A 24,923-nucleotide genomic window follows, 5' to 3' on the forward strand; every position below is an offset into this window, starting at 1 on the left:
TGTTCGTTAAGAATGTGTGATAATTTACTACTAAAAGAAATTGATTAGTCTGTGCTTTTCATTTTTCAAAGAATAACAGCCAAACTTATTTGAATAGAGTACACAAGTAGATAAATTGATATTAAAATGATAGCATACTCCTTTATAAGGGTAGAATGCAGTATCGTCTTAAAATAGAATACTTCTTCAGGAGTGATGGGAAAGCTGGGAGATAATGAATATGAGATCTTAGTATTAAACATACAAACAGTCCTATGGTTAAATGTGAAACTTTTTTTTTTTTAAATGAGCCAGAAAAATAATTTGTGTTCTAGCTACTCAAAGTCAAATTATTATTATATTGTCAAAGTGGCTACTAGCAAACCACATCATAAACTTGAAAGACAAACAATCTTTATTTTCTCTGTTGTTTACAAATGAACAGAGGGAAATAGATTCAACATTGGTATTTTGAACTATCCGCAATCTTACTTAAATATTTATAGATTCCCTACTCTTGCCTTTCTATAGGATGGCTGCTATGATGGTTCAGTGAGCTATATATGAGATATAATACAAGGTAAATCTCCATATCCATTAATTCCATATTTTTAATATGGTAAATACATAAACAGCTGCTCTGTCTCAGCAGTTTCAGTTTACACAAATATATCAAACTTTTTAAAATAACACAAGACTCCAATGAAACGTGTTAAAAGAGCACACAATTGGTTCAAATACTTACGTAAGATGTTTATTAATGTTTTTAAATTAATGTTTATTAAAACTCACTAAAATATTTTTAAAATAACACCCTGAATATAATTAAAAATTAGCTTTCTTAAAATATGGGTATAGAAAACTGAATTTTCTAATGAAAAACCTTTCAAAAGGAGACCCATAAGTCAATTCCAAATTCATATATTTCCTGAAAAATTGGTAATAAGTAACATTAATGTAACTTTTTAAATATTTGCTATGCAGAAGACTTGTGCTTAGAAAAGAAAAGAGCACAGGATTCAATAGATATTTTGCGATTGTTTATAGACAAATTTGTTGCTGGTACTTGACAATTCCTATAGCAGAACTATAGCTTCTAGCTCCTGACGGTTTACTGCAGAACAAGATAGGATAATTTCTATGTTGCTAATGTCAAGCAAAACCATTCTATCCCAAATAGTAATACAGGGTTTTCTTTAAAACCCTGTGTTAGGCTCCTGCTTAATTTGGTCAAATGAATGCAAAAGCAATGTTCTCTTTTCCTTCTTGCATTCCTAGTGAGTTTAACTTGTAAAAAGCTCCAGGATTTCAAAGCTTCAGATGATGCCAAAGTCAAGTGTTATTCTTTTTTTTTCTACTTGGAGGTGGTAATGCTGGAGTGGCTCCAATATCTACCATAATGTGTGTATAAAGATGTTTTTTCTTCTTTTCTAAAAGTTTGAAGACAAGGGAATTTGTTCCATCGTCTTTCCAGGTTAGGGAAGTATGCAATTCAGCAGGCCTAGGGAAAGGAAAATTCCAGTTTAGATAAGCCAGGAATATTTTGCATATAGAAATGTAAATCAAACAATGTTGCATTACTAACTTATTAGAAAGGCAAAAGGAAATTGTTTCTCATATTACAAAAAAACATAGGTAAAAGGAAACTTGTTTCTAATATATTTTTAAAAAGAATCCTCGTAAGGGGAAAAATTAATATTACTAAGGACATACTGTATATCAGAAGTTCTTCATGAATGGAACATTCATTATGCAAAAATATATTGTCAGAGTTTAAGAAGTAATCTAGGCAAGACCCCAATCATATATAGTCATTTGAGCAAATTTAAAAAAGTGAATTATAGCCAGAGAAGCCTGATTTTGGTGAAAAACATTTGTCCTGATTGAGACCTCATTGATGCAACTTGAACTGGGATTATACTCCATGTTCTAATTTATCATGCAAAACAATGAGAGGTGGGAAAAGGAGGGATAGAGCCAGCCTTCTCTGATTCTAACTAAGTAGAGCATAACAAATATTTACTTTCAACCAGAGGTGGTATTCAGCAGGTTCTGAGAGAATGGGTAGCGGAAATTTTGAGTAGTTTGGAGAATTGTCAAATACGACCTCTGACTGTAGATTTTACAGTATCCTTTCCCTGCCACGCCCACCAAGCCATGCCCACAGAACCAGTAGTAAAAAAAAATGAATCCCACCACTGCTTTCAACCCATGTGATTGGTGTTCTGTTGCTTTTGCCTTTAAGAGAATGTTACTTTTGAATATTGGAAACCGTTTTTTGAAATATGGAGATAGGATATTTCTCTACCTCACTTCCAGTAATAAGCAGTTTATCATGTATAAGATAGAGGGGAATTTCTAGGTCAGATGATATAGTTACTAACCACACTGCACACTTCTGTTTGGCAATTCCAATAAAACCACAATTCACGCTTCCAGAATATATATTACTGGTATTGTACTTAAATGTATTTGCTCTACTCAGCTGATGTTTAGTTAAAATATTTAGCCCTGCCAATGGCTACAAACATTCCCTTTTTAAAAATCAATTGTTTAAAAGGAGCCTAGGTAGCCTACAGAACTTACATACAAGTCAATTATATTACTACTTTATATTTTTAATTTAATGAAAATGTCAACAATAAGTTAACACTTATCTGAATGTAACATTGCTGCTTAAAATTAATTGCTGAAGGTCCTCCAGAAGAACCATATTTCCACTTTCTGAAAGGCGAACGGTCACTGTTGTGTGAAAGGGCAAGTTATTCACAATTACAACAGTGCTGAAAAAATAACTTAGCAATGGAGTTGCTGGCCCTAATTGTCACAAAGCAAGGATTACCTGTAGCGATCAGCCTCTTGAACTGTACTGACAAATTTACTGGTAACCAGAGTGGCTCCTGCAGTATTGATGCAATATCTACATTGATCTATTACATCAATGCTGCAGGAACTGCTCTGGTTATTCACAACTAACCACAGCAATTCTGCCACTGCATTCTGGATCAACTGCATAAGATGGTTCTACTTCAATTTAAAATAGATACGTGACAGATAGGAATTTGATCTGCAGTGTTATACGCGAACAATACTTCACATAAGGGAGATAAAATTATGATTGAATTTGACCAGAAAAGAAAACAAAAACAAATAAATGCAATCACCTTTTTAGATTCAGCAATGGGCTAGCTGTTTGTCCATAACCCATCATTTTATAACGTCCAACATGAAGAGGAACCTGAATTATTTTCATTCCTGCTATATGGATCCTTTTTGAAATAAAACATGGTAGGAAAAATCACTTCCTCAATGAGAAAACAGGCAAATGTACAATAGAAAAAGTTATGGCAACTACTTTTTAGACAGTAAATAATACTTCTCTTTTCTGGCTAAAATAAGTTTATAACTTTAAATATTCCTTATAGTGCTGACCACTTTTCTTTAGTCTTGAGAAGATTTTTTTTTGCTGCAACTGGGTTCCTGTGGATTTATGTAGTGGATGGGTAATATTGTCTATATGAGTGTGTGTGCGTGTGTGGACAATTGAAAACGTGCTGTTAATTTTCTCTAAGAGAAACTTTGCAAGAGTGACTGCAAAACTAGTGCAGCACCAGGAAGGAAATACACAAATGAGAATCTTGCTCTTCAGCAGGTCACTTATATTCATGTGAGAAAGAAAGCTTACTATATATTGTTTTATAAATAAAATGAACAGATTGAATTATGGGTGGTTTTTCATAAATACAGAATTGAAGTTTGGTTGCGAAATGCGAGGTGAATGAGAAAAAAACATGTATAAATATGTGATGCTAGTGTAAAGCTCAACATTGAGCAGAAAGTTAGAAACTATGTACAATGACCCCTTGGTCATTTAATGCATTTATAGAAAAATCTATATGGAACATTTACAATGAAGATGGAAGCATAGATATACTTTTGTTTACAGATGATGCCATAAGCCAAAAAACCAAATTATATGAAATAAATGTCAGGTTATAGTATGTAAAAAAGAATACAAATAGGAAAATTAATGTTTTGAAGACAAAGATTAGTTGAAAATGAAGTTACACATAATGGATGAAAAACTACAGCTAACAGATGATTTCTCATATAGCTTGGTATAATGTTTATTAAAGATGAGAAAAATGAAAGAGTGCAAAGAACTGCAATTAAAAAATATAGGTGTTCCGTTCTAAATATGCAGTTCTCGGAGTAAAAAGCCATTCAATGTATGGCAGGAAAAATACTCAGTTATAATGTGTTTTAGCAGGGAAAAAAATAAGGAAGATATCCTTGCATAGACTAAATAACATGTATGTGTTCCTCAATACTTGCTATGTTCCCTTCCCACTTCACTTAAATATGATTTTTTAAAAAAAACATTTTTAAGACTAAGTCAATGTTGGAAATATGGCCTATACTAGAGGCTGTCTTAAAAATATTTTTTTTAAAAAATCATATTTAAGTAAAGTCGGAAACATAGCAAGTATTGATGGCAGCCAAAAGCTTTGTCTTGTGGTATATGGGGTGCTGTAATTGCTATAAGAGATGCAGTCAATAATTTTGTTACGGTATCTATATACGGATTTTTTAATTTTGAGATTATTCCATTGTTTTACTCTATATTATTTATTATAATAAAATGATATACCAAAATACTTAAGCATGTCTGATACTGATCATAGTAAAAATATTATTTCTTGGTCATAAAGCGCTTGCTAAAGTTAACTATTTTGAGGTCTTCATCAAAAGCTTTTGAGGATATTGTTTTTATTATTTTGAGAAATGGTATAAAGTAGTCATCTGAAATAAAATGCAGCAAACTTTCAATAGCCTTCTCTTAAGTTACTTAATTTATTAACCTACGCATATTTTAATTCTATTAGATGACAATCTAAATTACACCTTTTGAACTAACTGAAGGAAAAAGAATTTGATATATTGTGGGAAATACTGTAGATTAAATACTGAATGGATGCATATTAGATCTTCTATAACCTAATAATGTTCCAAACTGATTGTTACCGACAGGTATAATTTGGCAGCAGATGGTAGGCAGCAGGAATGTCAGAATTGTGCTAGACTTGCAACTTCTGAAAGGCATGGGCAAATGATAAAATATAGGGAGTTTACTTTCTTGTGAGAAGCACTTCTTGAAATTGTGTTTATCCTAAAATATGATGCATGGGAAGAATGTTTTAATTTTAGGTAAAATCACACACAGCAAAGAAGTTTTCCAGCCTTTGCATGATTTAAAATGGTCCAAGGACTGAAGTGTTTATTACAGTAATAAAATAAAAAACAAGTTAAACATTTCATATATTGGACAGTAGCCAGTCTTAATAATTCTGGATGTATTGATACTAACAAAATCATCAGATGAGCTCTTAAAATAGACTTAAGAATTTTAGTTGAGAGCTTTCCCGTGTAGTTACCCATCACTAAGACAGACTATTGTATCAGGAGCTACAGATGTAAAGCAGCACATACCTTTTAATTTAGTATATGGACTATGATAAAATTACAACATTCCTTGGTTTTGGTACTGAAGCTAATTTTTCAGAACATATAATGTATATATGTATAAGCTTGCCAATGAAATATCAGCATGGCTTATTGGTTGATTAAAAAACAGAGATACACAAGTTTTGGAATACAAATGAGTGTTTTGGGAAACAGGCAAAAACTGTTAAAAAATTCTAATAATTTCTTAATAAACTAGAATTAATTTTTATACAATTCCAATTGAATATTTACTTTATTGTAATCTGACTTTTATGGAATTAGGAAGATAGCTTGAAATGCTAAGATAAGCAAGACAATATGTCATGATATTCAGATCTATTTCAACCTTTAAAAATGATGTTTATAATACGTTGTACGTACAAAATATAATGATGGCTTTAGCTTCATTTTTCTTCAAACAATTTTAAGAAGAGGTATAAAATGGTATTATTTGATTGGAGAATATTTAAATATTCACTATTAATAGCTGATGAAACAAGGATGTCTTTGTTGCTTTATTTAATACTGACAATATTTATCTTGCTTAAAACTTTAATGCTTGAACGTACTTTAAAATTTCAGTCAATAAATACCTTTTTGCAATGTCATCATCTTCATCAAGACGCTCCCAGTATGTATTTGGAAACCCATTTATCTTCATGTAGTGGTCTGGGGTCAAAGCAGTAACACCACCAAAAACAGATGAATATGGCAAGCTGCACAGAAAAATAAACTTAAGGTAATGCATATGATTTTATTAGTAAAGACACACTGATTCATCATACAACCAAATGCACCTGGATACTTTTTTTTTACTCCAGCCCTTTCACACCTATACAATATATTGCATTAATTAGAATTCTATTGTTGATGCTTTTTGTTGTACTAAACTAGAAATGAACATAGGAAAATCAATATGCTGTAACAATTAAAATTCTGGACTGGGAATTCTTAATGGGTGACTACTAGGTCAATTATTACTTTAAGGCAGATATATTTACAAGCTGTTGTAGTTAAGGTAATATAACAGAAGAGACCTAGAACTCAGAGTAAAGGTAGCTATGCAATAATTAAATTGTGAAAGAATTATTATGGAAACAAATAAAAGCAAATTCTATATATAATGCTGAAATTATATATATATGTCTTCTTAGATATATAAGATTGATGTCTAAATAATTATATTTAGTATCAGAATTTAAAACACCATTAGGAAAATATTTCATCATCTGAATTTACCCATGTTGCAAATTAAAAAGTGGCTATGATTTCTGAAAATCATTGCTTGAGTGTCTAAATAAGCTCATGCAGTAACTTTTTAAAAATAAGACACTTATGTGCTGCCATTCTAACTATAATTCCTAAATGTTTAAAATGTTATTCAAAAATGTATAAATTCAATCCAAATGAAAACGGATCTCCTGAACAGAATATGAAAAGTTCTGAATTAATTTTTAAAAAGTGAGTGAATAAAAATTTATGTTTATTCATTATACATTACTCAAAAAATGAATTAGTAAATATATTCAATAAACCATGTTTGTTCAGATTATTTTATTTAATAAGATATTTACTCTCATACTCTTAGACATTACCGGTATAACTTGTCAACAGCAGTGGATAAATGTTTGGGATAATATTTATCACAGACATAAAGATTATAGTCATTTTCTGGAATAAGATCCATATTATGTAGAAGCAGACAGTCCCAATCATTGTCTTTCATGGCCTCATGGACGCCAACATTAAAGAGCTTTGCTCTGTTAAATGGTCCAGTTCCAGCCTGGAAAGAAAACATGACACTCAATCAAGTTACATAACATTGAAGTCTGACAGCAATGACTCTTCATATCTGTATTGTATTCGTTTTACAAAAAGCTTCTGATGTGATTGGATGAGTTGTGTTGGTATTGGATGATCAAGTGGTTGTGAAAATTGGATAATTTGTTAGTCCTATATTCATAAAAGATAAAATTAATGATTTATCTGTGATTAATGTACAATCTGAATACTGGGAAAAGAACTAGAGACAAAGTAGAAGGAGAACTGTGTTAATCTAAGGTAACGAAAAAAATCAGGAGTAGCAGTTTTTCTGACTAAATTTCAATAAGGTGCATAAGCTTAATGAGGAGCTGAAAAATGAGCAGATAAAATAGAATAGGAAGGAAAATAAGAGGTAATGCAAGTTCACAAAAACAGTAAAGGACATATAATTTGAAACGAGAAAATCCATCAAACATTTAAGACAAGATTCTTAGTATCATCATAACTAATAAAAATAAAAATATTTTTAATCTATCCCAGTTCCTTGTGGAGGACTTGATAGGTAGATAAAATGCCAAATCTAGTCTAAACATCTAATGAACTATGAATAAAAAGAATGTATTGAATTTGTATGCTGCCTGACTTTCAATGACTAGGCAGCTCCAACAATCAAACAGAAATTATTAATAATAATAATAAATAATAAATAATAAATAATAAATAATAATAATAATAATAATAATAATAATAATAATAATAATAATAATAATAATAATAAAAACACACAGTCCGTCACTGAAATCATAGGTAAAGAGCCAGGTCTTATGACTCTTCTAAATAACAATAGAGTCCATTTGGTTCTCAGATCTTGTATTGAACTAACACTATGCATGAAATTGGATTAGAGTCCATTGTAATACATAGAATCATCAAGTTTCATTTAATATCTTTAAAATATATGTTTGATTTTCAATTAGACATTCCCCCAAATGCCCTAAAATTAAATAGTAAAACTAACAACTTTCAAATGAGCTTTTCTATTAGTATTCTATTCTATTCATATTAACAAAAATATATATGGAACATTATTTTAAAGAATCAATACAATGATTTGGCTAATCATAGTTTCTCCCAGACAGACATAGAAACTGTTTGATTTATTGGAATATAAACCATGCATATTTTACCATGCATAGAAACTGTTTGATTTATTGGAATATAAACCATGCATATTTTAAAAAGTGTTATCGCTGTTGAGATTTCATCTTTCTTTAAAACACATAGAGCAGTTTCTACCTTTATGACATCTTTAAGGCAATCTTACCTACATGTATTTAGGCTTCTCAGAATCTATATACTAAAACTCTTGTCTATAACCTTTAACTGAAATGATACACCATAGGCAAAACTGTTTCAACCAAATAGGTACCTTAAATGGGCTACTTTACAGAATGCGTTAAAAATCCAGGACCCATGACTCCCATGAAATTAAAATTTGAAAAATTTTATAAAATTTTGTCACATAAAAATATTTAATGACATAATACAAAATGTCACAAAACATTTACTATGGTCAGCTCCTAAATTCTGACTGTATTATATATTCAGTGTAGGTTACGTTCAAGGCAGATGTTTCTCTGAATATCACCCTGAATTTTAAAGAAATTTTCAAGATATGCCCAGCCACCATTGAAGGAATATGGTATGGAAATGGCTCTGAAATGATGACCCATGGGATCATGGATTTGTCCAGTTTCCAAATCATATTGACTCAGAATATGAAGCTGGGGAAGGCCTATCCAGACCTGCTAAGATAGTCAACAGAATTATATGTAACTATTTCCAGTATCTTCAGATACCATCTACTCAACTAGAGAATTGCTTAATAGTTTGGCTTACCTGATGAATCAAGTAGATACAATAGCTAAGCTGTTGACGTTGGAGAAAGGGATGTAGGTAATAGAGAAATTGGTGCAAGTGCTTTTCACAGTTCCCACATGGTACAATTACAGCCGTTTGGTAATGGGCTAGACAATGAGGTGGGCTGTAACAGCCACCCAAATGGACATACGGATTTTTCTGGATAATTGTTCTTTCACTGTGTAGTGTATCAAAGGTGATGGTTAAGAGTCCAACTGCATAAAATATTGATTGACGAATGAGAAAAAGAAAATGATGAAAAACTAGATTTGTTCACATTTTAAAAAGCACATCTGGAAAAAAGATGATTTTTACTATTTTTTCTCTAGAAATATTTCTAAATGTAATCTCATGGAAATACTGGCTATGTTATTTCATTAATATTTTAGCATTACAACAAGGAGCCCACATGAACTTTGGGTCTAAACTCTCCTATCCTTCAGCATAGCTTTTAAAATTTCTTTTAAGTATGAGTTACTCAAGTAAGCCATTTTCAAAGCTTCAAATTGTCTTCTTTGAGTCAATTATACAAATTTGTCTACGTTAGAACATTTTGCCAAGCAACAGTTAATATAAAATGAAAGATTAGGAAAAGATGATAAAAAAGAAGTGAGAACCGATATTGTAAACACTAAACCATGTCCCATTGAAATATTTTTTCTGTATGAAAATCTGTATACTCATTAAAAAGTGAATAAACTTCTTAAAAAAGTATTTGAATTTTCAGTTCTATCATATTTAATTTAGGTCTACCCATTTTCCATGGTAAGTAAAAATCACATAATGCGTATAAATTACATAGAATACAATTTCTAACTAAACCATTCAGATCAAGCCAGATATTACATATCTTATATTTGGATTGGAAATTCATAATGGCATTGAAATACATAATTTTACTGCAAAACTAATGGTTTCCAAACAGGAGTAAAATTCAGCAAACAGCAGTTGGTCTAGCTGGCACTTTTTGGCTGCTGATCAAAATGACTTGGGCAAGCTTTGTGAAATAAAATGGAGGATATATTGTGTTATGGTTCCCTTGCCTTTCTACTTACTTTACCATACTGTTATCTCTGCTTTGTATTTAAACAAAAATACCAGACCATAAACACTATGAACACAACTACTGAAATTAAAAACAAAAGGTTTACAGAAATATTCATCCAAATACATTAGTGCAAGTATAATTGACTAAAAAAATAATTTGTACCATAATAAAAAGACTTGTTCTTACTGGGAAAGGAAAGCAGCTGATTATCATTTTTCTATATTATGTTATGTTTTAATGTTATTACTGTTTTGAGATGTCTGTAAACAGGATCAAGATCAGGTATGATTCAAATGAAACATAAACCTAGTCAAATGAATAAACTTGCTGTCCTTTTACAAAATTAGTCTCCCGTGTTTCTCACAAAATAAGGCCGGGCCTTATTTTTTTTTTTTTTTGGAGCCCCGAAAAAACGACTAGGTCGTCTTTTCGGAGGTGACTTAATTTCCTCCCCCACCTAGAGCAGCCTATACGCACGTACCTCTCCACGAGGCCATTTCTATCGGCCGACAAAAGCTCCCCGAAGGCAGAGTCCCCAGCCTCTTTGGGGCGAGGCATGGCTGCCCGTGTCCCCCCGCCATTAGGCAGTGTCTTTTGGGCAATGGAAGCTCCCCAAGGGCAGTCACCAACCACTTCGATCGGCCGAGAGAAGTGGCCTTGCGGTGCTTGCCCTGAGGCTGCTTCTACCAGCTGATCGAAGTGGCTGGTGACTGCCCTTTGGGAGCTTCCATCGCCTGAAAGACACTGCCTAATGGCGGGGGGACACAGGCAGCCATGCCTCGCCCCGAAGCGGCTGGAGACTCTGCCTTCGGGGAGCTTTCATTGGCCAATAGAAACGGCCACACGGCGAGGTGTGCGCTCGCCCCGAGGCCGCTTCTACCGGCCAATCGAAGTGGCTGGTGACTGCCCTTGGGGAGCTTCCATCGCCCGAAAGACACTGCCTAATGGTGAGGTGATATGGGCAGCCACGCCTCGCCCCGAAGCGGCTGGGGACTCTGCCTTCAGGGAGCTTCTATTGGCTGATGTTCTATCGGTAGATCAGGGTATTCTCGCCTAGGCTACCTGCAGGGCACTCCTAAAGGCAAGTTTTCTCCCCACTCCTCCGCCCTTCCCCCCCATTTCTCTTCACCTTGTGTAATTCTAACGAACAATGTGAGAAATGGCAGGGAAACGCATGGATTAAATAGGCCTAAATTTTGGAGGTGGGGCTTAATTTCCCCTCATGTCTAGAAATCATGCTGGGCCTTCCTACTGGTGGAAGTCGTATTGTTGGAGAAACACGGTATTATTTTGACCTACGTTAAAGCAAACAGCAACAGCAGCTATTAATGCATACAGTAGTAGTAGCAGTCATGTTCGCAATGAGTGACCTCCAGAAAATGAATAGAGGAAATCTATACCAATTATTGTTTAGTAAGTCTTAGGATCTTGTATAACATGGCACACTTCTAATCACCACTGATAGACAAGAAAACAAAAATAATCAAGTATAGCTTTCAAATGCTAGTCAAATCATACTGACACATATCAGCGTAAGGAAACTGGGAAAAAAATTAACTTGAATTGTGCGTATCATTTTATACATACCAAGTATATTTGACTGCGGTGTACAAGTCTGTATAGTATTATGAGGAGCAGGAGTAAATAAACTAAGATTTATATAGATATCCTCTGATTTTGAATAGTCCAGTGACCTATGTATTTCTAAATGACCCTGAAATAAAACTGAACTGCTGCCTCGGTAAAGTATCAAGACGAATATAATTTGAAAGATTACCAAGAGAAACAGAAAGCAAGAATTTTCTGCTCGAGAAAAATTCATTTTCTTCATAAAGAATTTACTTTAGTTCTTCAGAACTTTCCAGTGTTTTAACTTTGCAGATATAGTAGCTAAAGTTTCAGTAAATGACTCTTTGTGATAACTGAGTATGAAAATTGTCATTTTTTGGAAGTATTCTAGATTCTCAGCATGATTTCTTGCAATTCACAGGACGTTCTAGATGAAATGCTTTATATTTTAACCATCTTTGGTGAATCAATTCTTCCATTATCCAATCTGCAATTGTAAGAGAAAAGCAGTAAAAATGTGCTAATAATATAGAGCTTAAATACAATTAACTCCTCCAATATTATATTGGATTTATACACCAATTATATACCAAATTTGTTATATATTATATACCAAAATAGTTATGCATGCCTAGTATTGATGCTCAAATATTAATAGGAATTCCTATCTTAATATTCAATTACAATTATAATTATACAATTCTGAGGCATTCTTCAAAATATTTTTTTAAATATTGACAAGTGCCTTTTAAAAAGCATTTTTCTCTTTCTCCTATTACTCTACTAGCACAATCAAACCCCTTTCCTGGTTTAAAATCAGCTCATTTTCTGAGTTGGGAAAGCCTGTAGTTCTACATTCAATCTCATTTATATTCTTGTTTTCTATTTTTGCTACTCAAGAATATTTCTTCAGAACTTTTTTGGAGATGCTGTTTTAATTACATTAACTCAAACATACATCTCCAAATGTTGCAGTTTCTCCTTAATTTACTGATATAAATTATGATAGAGTGAAATCTAGTTTAGTGCTCTTTACTTTATCTTCCTCATGCATCTGAAAATACATGCTTCTTCCCTAAAGATAAAAAAGTTGAACATAGTATTTATTGGAATCAGCTGCTGGCTACTAGTCTTTTTTTCCAGACAGTTAATTCCAAATGGTCTTCGATTCCAAAGTTGATAAAATACTAATTTGAAATAGCAGACAGAGGCTCACTTCCTATTAATAAGCATGGCATATTCACTGCTATGTATGATCCCCATAAAATGTTGTTCAATATAACTAAAAAAAGGGATGTACTAAAAGATAGATTTTACCATTAGCCGAACATTTGTGTTTGTGTCCACGTTTTCCTCACAGAAATCCTTTCTTCATAACCTTTTTCCAGTTTCAGTTTTATTTGTGAGCGTGTGTAAATAAGTGTGAACATTTAATTTTAGGCTGGGCTAAGTGTATAGCTAAGAGAAAATAATCCGTAATATCGTAGACTGGCAGGCTTGGCTAATATTAAAGGCACATATAGTAAGGAAGCTGAAGTTCTGAGAGGAATAATACGTAACTTTATTCCAGCAAATTTTCTTTTATTCTCATCACGTGAGGGAAAGTGGAAAGCAAATATTTATCCAGACGTTTCTATCAGTGCTGAGAAAGGCAAAAAAAAAAAAAAGTTTTAATACACGCCCTCCTCGCCAAGCAAAACAACAAACTTCGTTACAATTCCCCTGCCCGTCCAAAGCACCCGACAATTTAACTCGGAAACGTCCTTCTCCAAGAATTTTTGGAGGGAGAATCTGTGCCTTAACTTTCTCAACGCTTGCCGCGGAATTGGGCCTGAGGTAAAATAAAATAAAATAAAAATTAACTACTTTTTTTGCGGTGCTGTTTTCGCCTGCTTGGTGAATTAAGTTAACAATTCCACCACCTTCCCCCACGCCGTCGCCGTTCGAGTTCACCTTCTTCCAAACCGAGAAGTAGCACCCCGTAAGCCCCAACTTTTCCTTCCTCGCCCCCAAAACGGACCCACCTCCGTAGCCGTACTAGCGCGGCGCTTCAAAGCGCCGAAACGTAACCGCACTGCCCGGACCGCCTTCGAAACGCGCACAAGGCACTTCCAAGAAGCGTCCGCAGGGGGACCACGCCCCCTTGTCCTATTTTTTTTTCCAACGAAGGACTACATGTACCAAGATGCAGTGCAACATCTAGGCCTCCCCCCTCCCCCGAGTTAAAGCAGGGTATGCTGGGAATCAGAGACGGGAAGAAAGGGGTTTACATAAGCGCCTTTCGTGGGAGGTTTGCGTGACGCAAAGCGGTGATGCAGACTTTGGCTTTCCTTTAGATTTCTTTTTAAATGACCTACACATGCCCTTTTCGTTCCTTATATAAATAGCGTCATATGTATTCATGTTGTCGTGGTTCGCATCCCCCGCGAAATAAAACCAAACAAACCACGTTATAGCTTACCGCATGTAAAGTAAATGTAAAGTCAAAGCATGCCTTTTTTCCCCCAGTCAATCCCATTGAACTTCATCATCTTCTCAATCAAATGCGCACTCGTTATAGAGAAAGCACTTTTAAAGTTTATGGGACTGACTTTTGTATAGGGGATGGGAAATGTGAAGGGGACCAGCCCGATGAAAGGGATCTAGGAGTCCTACTGGACAGCCACTTAAATATGAGCCAGTGGTGTGCTAGAAAAAGCCAATGCAGTCCTATGTGCATCAACAGAGGGACAGTATTAAGGTCATATGAAGTATTAGTATACTTTATACTGCTTTGGTAAGACCACACTTCGAAATTATGCATCTAGTTCTTGATCACCGTGATTCAAAAAAAGATGTTGAGAAAGGGTGGAGAAGAACAAAGGGGGCTGGAGGCCAAAACATATGATGATTAGTTGCAGGAATTGGGTATCTAACAAAGAGAATTACTAGGGGTGACATGATAGCAGTCTTCCAATATTTGAGAGATTGTCACAGAAAAAAGCACCTGAAGGCAGGACAAGAAGCAATGGATGGCAACTAATCAAGGAGAGATCCAATCTAGAACTAAGGCGAAATTTCCTGACAGTTCCAACCTCCCTTACAACTCTGTTATTCTGTATGTCAAATTTTGTACAAAGAATACAATCCTCACAATATTTTTTCACTTATCAGGGAAATATACAACTGTATATACAACTGTATACATAACAATTATTATAGGATTCTTTAAGACTTTTAAGAGGCTTGTGACAGCAGAGGACTGATTTCTCATTTCATCCTTTCCTCTTCCACTTGGTTCTCACTGCATTCTACATCAATCCAGTTTTGTTTATTTTTGTTCATGTAAGTCAGTGATCTAAATGGGATCCATTAAGTGGGAAAATGTGAAATAACTCTTGCTATTATATTTTACTTGGGTTGTTTCTCTGCCTTTAATGAAAAATGTTGATTTATCCGATTATTTTAAATATTCAATTATAATTGATACATTGATTATATGCCATCAAGTCATTTTCCACCTGATGGATTTTCTCCATGAACTAATTTACCTGCAAAAATTGGATGACCACTAGATGGCACTAAAGATTTAGAGTGTTCTGTATCCTTTTGTCACCATCTTATGGTAGTTGTAATTTTGCACTCTAGATACTACAGCCCTAATTGCACTTATGTTGTGATAGCATTGCGGGAGACATTCTCATTGTCTTCTCTCTTTAAAAAACACTGATTGGCAACTGTTAGTATAACTCTTAAATTATCCTTATTTTATGAGTGCCTGTCAAACCCAGAATATTTTTGTCAAAGGGAAAAGAGAAACCAAATAAAACCCTATAATTAAGTTTTATGCAAAGTACAATTCTAGATGTTAAATGTTTACACTTAATTTTAATCCACAGATGTCCTACACCGAAAATCCCATACTCTTCCAACTTTTAGCTATTGTTCTATTCCCAGGGTGAACTTATCTATGTGCCTCTGTGTCTGTGTCTGTGTGTGTATTTGGTGCTTTAGTGTTGACTCCAAGTAAATGCCTGGACAAGTCTGCAATTTTGTTAACAAGATTTCAGAAGTGGTTTACCTTTGCCATATGCCAATTAAGAAAGGGAGTAGAAGCATGGATAATGACCCACAGGGCGATCCGGAGAATAGGAATCTTTGAAATGGATCAAATGTGTATAAAATGAGATGTTCCTCTAAAGAAGAGGCAAAGATGGGAAAATTGTAAATAATAATTAAAAAAGAAAATTGAAATTGTTGGATCACATGATATACAGTGAATAATTTCAACTATTTCAATTAATTATACAAGGAAAGATTCAAGAGACATGCACCACTGGATGACTGTATTATACTTTGGCTGAAAAATCTACATGCATGGTTTGGCCAAAATGTAATTTTGTTCAGAAAGACAAATCACATTGACAGTTGCCAACCTCCTCTAGGAAAAGAAGGAGAGTTAACATTAATTGGATGATTTAGCAGGAAATTTTAATCTTTTGCATCCTTCCAGATCCTACTTATAAAAGAATCATTTATTTATTTGATTGATTGGTAAGCCATCCATTGCAAATTCATGACTCTGGGTATAAGCAAATAATTCTCTATGCACGAATTTCAGTCTTTCTGAATTAAAAGTTGATTAAAAGAAAACTGTTCCCACTGAAGCATGTGAATGATATGGTAGCTATTGCTATTCCATACATCTGCTGTGGGGTTTAGAGGAGGAAGAAGTGGAAAAGGAACAATATTATTTCAAATTTTATGCACTGAGCAAGAAACTATTTTGCTAGCCAAAAATCTGTCTTTTTCATTTTTTATGCATCTGCTTTAGAAACTAAAGTGATGCATTTTTGTAAAGAAATGGGGCTAAATACAATCTTCAACAGAGCTTGAAATTAAGTTTGGGCAAAGTACTGTAAATATCTGAGGAAGGTGACAGCTTCTGTCCCCCCAATATAGTCTTCAAATATGTTTTTCCTTTAAATCAAAGTGGAGTTGGGTGAAAGAAGCTATAATAAAAATGCCTTACCTGCTGGTATTTAATCAAGTATACATCAGCTCTGTACACTTAGTTCTCAATGTTAATTGCAAATAGAAATAGGAATGCTGGACCAAAATCTATTCTGCAACTTCCCAAACTGTTTCTTCTTCCTCCACAAAAAAATGACTCTGTTTTTCTACTTTATTTTCAGTGCACTGACTGGCAAATGCTAAAAATTTTGTTCTGGTGGTAAGTTCTTTGTGCTTACTTTATACTTGCAAGTAATTAAGTGTGTACCTGCTAGCTTTGCTTTTGTTACACATCTCTCTGAGGCTTTGCTAGTTGCCCAAACTTCTCAGGCTAAGAAAGACCAGTGGAGGAGTTAACACACCATGCCTTTCATTGGGATTTAATTAAGCAGTCTGGGAGATCCCTGAAAATGTTATGATACAAATGTTAAACACACTGTCATTAGATGCATTGTAATTAAGTAGAAGACCCTCATGTTACAATTTATGAGAATGTGCCTGAAGTTCTGTTCTTTGTTGAAAGAGATTCTGAAAGAGAATTCTCTTTGATTGAATTGAATTAAGGCTGATAGAAGGTTTCCATCATGGCACAAAATGATATTTTGGTGGCTCTAGCAATATGAAGGTCTGTGTCACAGCAGCAGTGGTATCTGGCGGAGAAGACAAGGAGGGGATCAGATTAATATCAGTGTTGTGGTGTTGTACATATATATCAAAACAGGTAGAGTGTGGTGATGCTACAACACTGTCTTATCTTAGTTATTCTGGCCAAAGCTACAAGTTTCTCGAATACTACCTTACAGACATGGGGATGGTAAATTCAGAATGGGAATTCAGTCTCTGCTCTCATTAGACTCCTCTATTCCTTTAGACTGTTTTTTAAAAAACGTGTTGCACTTCTGTATATCCAAATCATGTTTACCTGACCACATTGATAACATTCTGACACTTTGCTCTTGTCCAGTGAATGTTCCTAGTTTATGTTCTCAGTAATATTTTGTGACAAAGAGATTCTTTCCTCAAATATTAAATCTGATTGTTTCATATAGTTGTAGAATTTTTTTTACTGCCATTGGATATATATATTCCTACCCTTTCTGACCTCAAAATTTCTGTGCAGAAAAATACAGAAAATATAAAAAATGTAGAAATCAGAGTCTACGGAACAACACAGCATTGCAACAGAAAGCAACTTTAACATCTATTTGGCAAAAAATACAGAAAATATAAAAAATGTAGAAATCAGAGTCTATGGAACAACACAGCATTGCAACAGAAAGCAACTTTAACATCTATTTGGCAGAAAGAAATTGTGATTTTTTTCCATTGACAAAGAAGAATTCTCAAAGCAGCCTTTTCTATATTCTGGAGTACTAAATGCTAATTATAATAAAGATGCCAAAGAGACAAATGAGAACAAAAGAAATATCATTTTTTCTTTCACAGATTTGGAATCATAGATGATTAGGAAAAGAATCTATCACATCATAGATTCTTTTCCTAATCATAGACATAAGAGTTAGAAATGGCCATTTAGGCCATCATGTCCTGACAGGAATATAACAGACAGATGCCTGACTAGCCTCATCTTGAACACATCCAATGATAGGGAGCTCATCAATGATTAATGATTCTACTGTAGCCCTTGATAGGAAGGTTTTTCAATTGGTATCTATCTTTCTATAATTGGAGTCTATTATTCTATATTCAGCTCCCTGGGAGAATGTCTAGAAAGTCTTGTTTTCTTCTATATCACACACTTTCAGGTATTTGACATACAGTAGTTGACATTTAACATATGCCATTCCTATTCAGTTTTCTCTTCTGGCTAAATACTTCTTGTTTCTTCCATCACTCTTCATATAATTGAATTTCTAGTTCTAACTTTCTGATAACTACCTTCTTGGAACTTGTTCCAGTATGTATCAACCCTTCCCAAAAATGTGATGCCAAGAACTGGATACAATAATTTATAATAAGAATAATTTATAATAAGAACACTCTTGACAGTTAATAGGATGTTTTACAGATACGTAAGCAATTTAAAAACAATTGCACAAAACCACAAAGATATTAAGTTAGTGCATAATTTGAGACAAAAAAGCATAGAGTGGATAAACAATACCCAGGAAGGCAGGGGGAGAGAGCAGATTTTAAAGCACTTATTAGTGCTGGTCCCTGATCCAGCATCTGATGCAGCTAATATTTCGCCATTATGCTTCAGCCTGGGGGCTTGGCAATTCTGCAACATATTGAGACCTGGATAACATCTGTCATGCAGAAACAGGCATATGGTGATACTCTCCATCTTCTGCAGTCAGCAATGCCTTCTGGTAAAACGAGCCCTTCCTAAGCAAGCTTTGTAGCTGCCTGTCACTGACCCCTGTTGACTTACTGTGATTAGCTAAAGGCAGCCAGAAATGGAGTAGTAGTACTAACTATCTTAGGTTTACATGTATAATTCATTATTTAACCTGAATAAATGTGATTAAATATTATTGTTCTGTATCTTATGCACATGCATATTTATAGATGTTCTATTGACAGTGGAATAAAGGGTAACATTGATCATTGAGTAATTATTTTGTTGCAGATCTCAACCTCTGTCTTTTAAATGAATATGTCTATGAGATCTCAGTCATTACAGAAGTAAAAAAGAATAAGAAAGATGTTGCTTTCTTGTTTTCAATGAATTTGCTTTTATCATGAGCTTGTCATACTTTACTGCATATATAAATATTTATAATGCAGTTACATGGCAATATGGTTTTCTTATGGAATTGCTATATTTCATCTCCTTGTGAATAATAGTTCCCCAAATGATATTATCACCACTATGGTCTATATACTACTAAAACTGTTGTTGTCATGACCTTTAAATAGATGAAACGGTACATCATACAGAATCAATTTTTAACTAAAGTACTTCAAATGCACTAACTTGTAGAATGCATCCAAAATCCAAAATCCCACGACACTTAAGGAAATGAAATTTGGGAAAGTTGTAACTGATTCATGCTACTTGCTGGGGTTGGACTGCTGCAGTGGGATGAAATAGCAATAGCACTTACACTTATATACAGTTTTACAGTGCTTTACAGCCCTCTCTAACTGCTTTACCAAGTCAGCATATTGCCTCCCAACAATCTGGATCCTCATTTTATTGACCTCAGAAAGATGGAAGGCTGAGTCAATCTTGAGCCGGTGAGACTCGAACTGCTGAATTGCTGGCAGTCTGCAGTTAGCAGAAGTAACCTGCAGTGCTGCATTCTAACCATTGTGCCACCATGGCTCTTCATATCTGCTTCATTTGCATTGTCTACTGTGGCCTGATGAATCATCCAAAGCAAGACCATAATATTGCGATATATTTGTGTAAGCTGAACTTCTTAACCAAAATAAAAATCCAGAGCTGCATATATTGAAGCACGTGATCTATGATCCACATTGGAGCAGAAACTCAGCATGTTGAAAAAATGGTAGACACAATAAGAGATATCAGAAGCCATCCAGGGAATGTACAAGATATGGCTAGCAATGATTCCTATCCTATCTGAAGGAGATGGTCTTCAGAAATGGGAGAATGTGAAGGACATCAGGCAGGACATACTATTAAAACTTGGGTTCCTATAACCTAACTGAGCAAAATCGTGCAACAGAGGGCAAACTTTTAAAATCAAGATACCTCAAATGGGCTAATTTACAGAATGCATCCAAAATCCAAGACCCATGACACCAATAGAATTGAAATTTGGCAGATTTTATAAAACATTTTGGGACAAAAATATTTTCATAAAACAATTTATGAAATAATACCAAATATCATAAAAATTTATTTGCAGATATTTGAGTGTACTATAGAATTCAACAGATACATCTCTGAATGTATCCCAACATTTCCAGTGAAGGCAATATATTAGAAGACCTGTCATTGTTGAAGGTATTGAGGAATCTGGTAAAGGGATAACTCTGAAAGAATGACTAAATGAAGGAGGGAGGGAGGGAGGGAAGGAAGGAGGGAAGGAAGGAAGGGAGGGAGATCTATGTGGTAGTCAATATCTTCCAACATTTCAAGTGAAAGCATTATATTAAAAGCTCTGCCATTGTTAAAGGCATTGAAAAAATAGTAAGGAAATATTTTTGAAACAAGTCACAGATTGTCTAGTTTATTTTTTTTAAAAAAATGAATATGTCTCTTACCATTGATCTCCTTTTGTTCCTTCTTAAACACCGGGATCTTTTCATTAGATAATATATTTGGGCAACATGGTATCCAAGCACTGAAACAGTTTTAATCTAGATGAAGGATGCCTTCATGTTTCACCAACTTCCTTTGTTTTAGTAGTTGTGATGATTCAAACAAATAATCTCATTGAAATGATTCTCTAAAAGTCTTTGCTTTTGTGATTATGTGAGAATGAGTTTGCCAGAATGTCTGTCCTATAGTATTTTCTGACTTCAAAGATTTATTTGAACAAAACTGCTGTCACTATAATACATTTTTATTTCTGATATTTTGTGAATAAGTTTGGCAGAGAAAGAAATGAATTTGTTATTTCATAAAGAGTCTTTGAATCCACAAATATATGCATGATTGGAACTTGATTCTTTTCCCTCTTTTATGAATACACATACTTTCATGAAGCAAAAACAAGAAGATTGCATAGCCATGTTGCAATATGGCATTTATTTTTTGATATTTGTATACATTCTTTCTTCAGACAGATTGGGTGTTTTTTTTTTTAAATTTTTTTTTATAACACTGGAAACTTATTTTTATTTCATTGGTATTTTCCCTTACAGGTCTTTCAGAATGGCCATCCCTGGAGAGACAGGATATGGTGTACGAGGAAAGAAAGTAAAGGCAGACATTTTAGAAGTAAATGCTAAAAATCTCTAACAAACGTTGGTAACAAATTTCTACCTTCTATGTATTCAAAGGAGTCTATCTTCAACCTGAATTTTTTTTTCAAACCAGCATATCTCTGAAAAAATAAACTAGAGATACAATCTAAAAGATGCTTATGTAAACTGAATGGGGAAAAAAACTATAAAGCATCTATTGTTTCTTGTTCAGAGCAGAGAATTCATGGGCTAAGTAGGCTGAATCCTCTCTAATCCCAAATCATTTGCTTGTACAGAATCTGTTTCCAAATTAAAAGATAAACCAACTACAAGTATACTTCATAAAAACTTTTGACACACGTGCTATGTGGTCTACACATCAACCAGGGGTGGTACTCAGCAGGTTCTGACCAGTTCTGGAGAACTGGTAGCGGAAATTTTGAGTAGTTCGGAGAACTGGCAAATACCACCTCTGACTGGTTCCGCCCCCATCTATTCTCTGCCTCCCAAGTCCCAGCTGATTGGCTGGGTCTTCTTTTGTTGCCCTGCACAGGAAAATGGAGCTGGAAAGCAGGTTAGTGGGATGGGGACGGAATTGGATTTTGCAGTATCCTTCCCCTGGAGTGGTGTGGGAATGGAGATTTTACAGTATCCTTCTCCTGTCACACCCACCAAGCCACACCCACAGAACTTGTAGTAAAAAAAATTGAATCCCACCACTGATATCAACCTACAATTTGTTTAATCTTAATTAATAAACCACAATTAGTTGCATTTGCAATGTACACTGTCAGATATATTTGTGTATGTATGTATGTGTATCTGTGCGAATATATACAGACTTTCTCAGTGAACACATCTGCATGTGCGCACCTCTCACAGACACACACACTTTTTTTTTTTTGCAAATTCCAGTCCCAGCAATTTTTCTATCAAGTGCGCACAACCAAACATATTTTAATGCAAATCAGCCACTTAACAGCAAGAATTCTCAGTCTTGGGAAAATATAGCAGTTGTTTGGTGAAAAGGGTGAGGATTGCAAATGACATAAGGAAGCATCATTTTGAAATGGATAACAGTGCGACGAGAATATCCATTCTTGTAACAAAGAAGCAGGTATCTGCCTATTCGAAATTCATATACCCCTGAATTACTGGGTTAAATAATATTAATGAGTTCCAGTTCTAAATTCAACAGATTCAGGCTTCACTGCATAGAAGAACCTGCCTTCCATCTGATGCCTCCCAGATTTCTTTCTAGCTGTCAAACATAACAGACATTCTATGAACAGGGTACATTTTTTCATTACGCTCACCTTTTGTATTATGCTCTGTGCTAAGAGCCCAAGATAAATAGTTGATGCTGCATTATGAGAATGGAAGATGTTCTTTTAAACATGACAGTCTACATGCCAAGTTTTGGAATGTATGACTCATCAAACTTTAATGAAGTCAACATTTATTCAGCTAAATTTGGGGAAGGTCATAGTTTTTACAGAAGTAAAACATTGACATAAACATTACCCGAGAAGAAATTGAGTGCTTATTCACATTGCCTATCATCAGAACGTTCAGAAGTTGTCCTATCATCAGAACATTCTGGCAACTGTTTCTGAAGGGCAGAATTCCTATTAATCTCTCATTGCCGGAATGTGTTTTTCTGCTTCCCTTGGCTCTGTGCTTTAACCTGGGGGCGCTGGTGTGGGACAAAGTTTATTTCTTGGTTATGTTCAATGTTCAATTGTGACTTTATACTTTTCCCCCACTTGCTATGGGAAAATTGTTTGATTGTTTACATGTTATTTACATTTTTATCTGCCCAGAGCCATATATATAACTCCACTAAATAATAATACTAATAAATATTGTACTTTGATGTAACTATTCCAAGTAACGCGCCTTTTATAAATGACTGGTGGTGACTTTTCAATGCTGATAATGTTCAAGTGGTGATCCAGATGTTTTGGGATTGCACCTTGTTTTGGGATTACCATTGATACTATCTTCTTCTGTCACAGTTCTTTTTAATATTATTTTTGTTTTCCCCAGGCTACCTACATTTTTCCTGTATAAATGATACTTAGTTTCATCATTTCCCAATCACTGAAAGTAGAAGTGTTTTACTCTCAATTTCCAATAGATATTTATGGGATAGGATGAAAACCTTAGATGATTGGAAAAATGTTAACTGTTAGATTTTAAAAATAGCACAGCAAGAAGTAGGAAACTTAAAGATTGGTTTGTGTTTTGAATTTACCTTTTATTTGTAAAGTAATAAATTATAGGTATATCTTTCTATATCTATACCTGTGCAGGTGTGTGTGTGTGTGTGTGTGTATATACACACACAATAAAAATATAAATTATAATTAAAATTATGGTAAAAAGTCTTATGATTATACAGCCAGTACATTTCCAGTATTCCAACAAACTATTTGTGATAAGTTGTTCTTGGAACTATTGGAAATGAGAAATACCAACATATTTCCTTTATTGAACCCAAATGGGGCAAGGGGCTGCAGCAAGAGAAACAGATACGGGACACCAGTTATCCTTCATGTGAAATTTTCATACTATATTTATCAATAGCCAACATAAATAAGCATTAAAATGGCTTGGTAACACTTGGTAAGACACTTTCTTATTTTGGTATTGATTGGTATTGTGGGTTTTTTGTGGTATGTTTTTTCTCTGACAATATAGAGTATTAATAATTCATGAAATTCAGGGATCAGAACAGTGGCTTATGACATACCCCAGAGCTTTTCTGTACAGTACTTTTTAAACAGTTCAATTCTTTCGCATCACATTTCTCAGGCAATTTTGCAAACACCCTTCTAAATACTGCTTCAGTGGCTGCTGTGTCACACTTCACAAAGCTCAGGATTCAAGTAACTTTCTGCTAACTGCACCAATTCCATTTGCACCCTTGTTGTAATAGAAGTGAAAAGACTTTTGTCTCCAGCCACACAGTTCTTATTTTTCATTTTGTAGCAATCATTCAACATGCACAAAAGGCAGGCAAGACAGGACTGAACTTTGGGAATTTGAGATATGTTTTTAACCAGCTGCAAGTTTGAAAGCTCTGTTTTCAAGTTCTGCTCCATTTTCTCTGTAGCTCAGTGGAAGATTTCCATGAATCTTAGCCTTCTTGGCATTTTTACCTCACTCCCTTCACATTGTCCTCTCTCTACCTTTCTACATCTGGGTTCTTTAGGCAAACCCAAAGCCCTCCCCCCAAAATAAGGGTATACCAGACTGAACCATTAGCCCAAATAAATCATAATTATTTTATCACTGG

The 24,923-nt window shown here is 34.4% G+C and overlaps 1 protein-coding gene and 1 long non-coding RNA gene across 9 annotated transcripts; one reads left to right on the top strand and one right to left on the bottom strand.

Annotated features, from left to right (window-relative positions):
• Nucleotides 1-376: 376 nt before the first annotated feature.
• LOC113421480 (beta-1,4-galactosyltransferase 3-like) lies at nt 377-13,902 on the bottom strand. 6 transcript variants are annotated; one of them, XM_087966374.1, is made up of 8 exons: nt 13,810-13,902; nt 13,103-13,427; nt 11,804-12,272; nt 9,148-9,383; nt 7,080-7,267; nt 6,078-6,200; nt 3,144-3,248; nt 377-1,480 (listed from the first exon to the last, which is right to left on the bottom strand). In XM_087966374.1, exons 3-8 carry the CDS (start codon nt 12,045-12,047, stop codon nt 1,312-1,314), a joined length of 1,065 nt encoding a protein of 354 aa, XP_087822500.1. In that variant the 5' UTR covers nt 12,048-12,272; nt 13,103-13,427; nt 13,810-13,902; the 3' UTR covers nt 377-1,311. The 6 variants fall into 6 exon arrangements, with proteins under 6 accessions (XP_087822500.1, XP_087822501.1, XP_026537654.1 ...); XM_087966375.1 differs by having other exon boundaries at nt 13,103-13,616; XM_026681869.2 differs by lacking the exon at nt 13,103-13,427.
• A 121-nt stretch (nt 13,903-14,023) lies between these two features.
• Nucleotides 14,024-23,240, top strand: LOC148130413 (uncharacterized). Of its 3 annotated transcripts, XR_015749770.1 has the most exons (4): nt 14,024-14,094; nt 16,960-16,997; nt 19,310-19,352; nt 21,581-23,240. It is a non-coding gene; the product is annotated as an uncharacterized LOC148130413 (long non-coding RNA). The 3 variants fall into 3 exon arrangements; XR_015749768.1 differs by lacking the exon at nt 19,310-19,352 and having other exon boundaries at nt 20,234-23,240; XR_015749769.1 differs by lacking the exon at nt 19,310-19,352.
• Nucleotides 23,241-24,923: the final 1,683 nt, after the last annotated feature.

This window comes from Notechis scutatus, chromosome 5 (assembly GCF_049901735.1).
Source record: "Notechis scutatus isolate UNSWTSFEM ecotype Mainland chromosome 5, rNotScu1.2, whole genome shotgun sequence".
NCBI classification, from domain to species: domain Eukaryota; kingdom Metazoa; phylum Chordata; class Lepidosauria; order Squamata; family Elapidae; genus Notechis; species Notechis scutatus.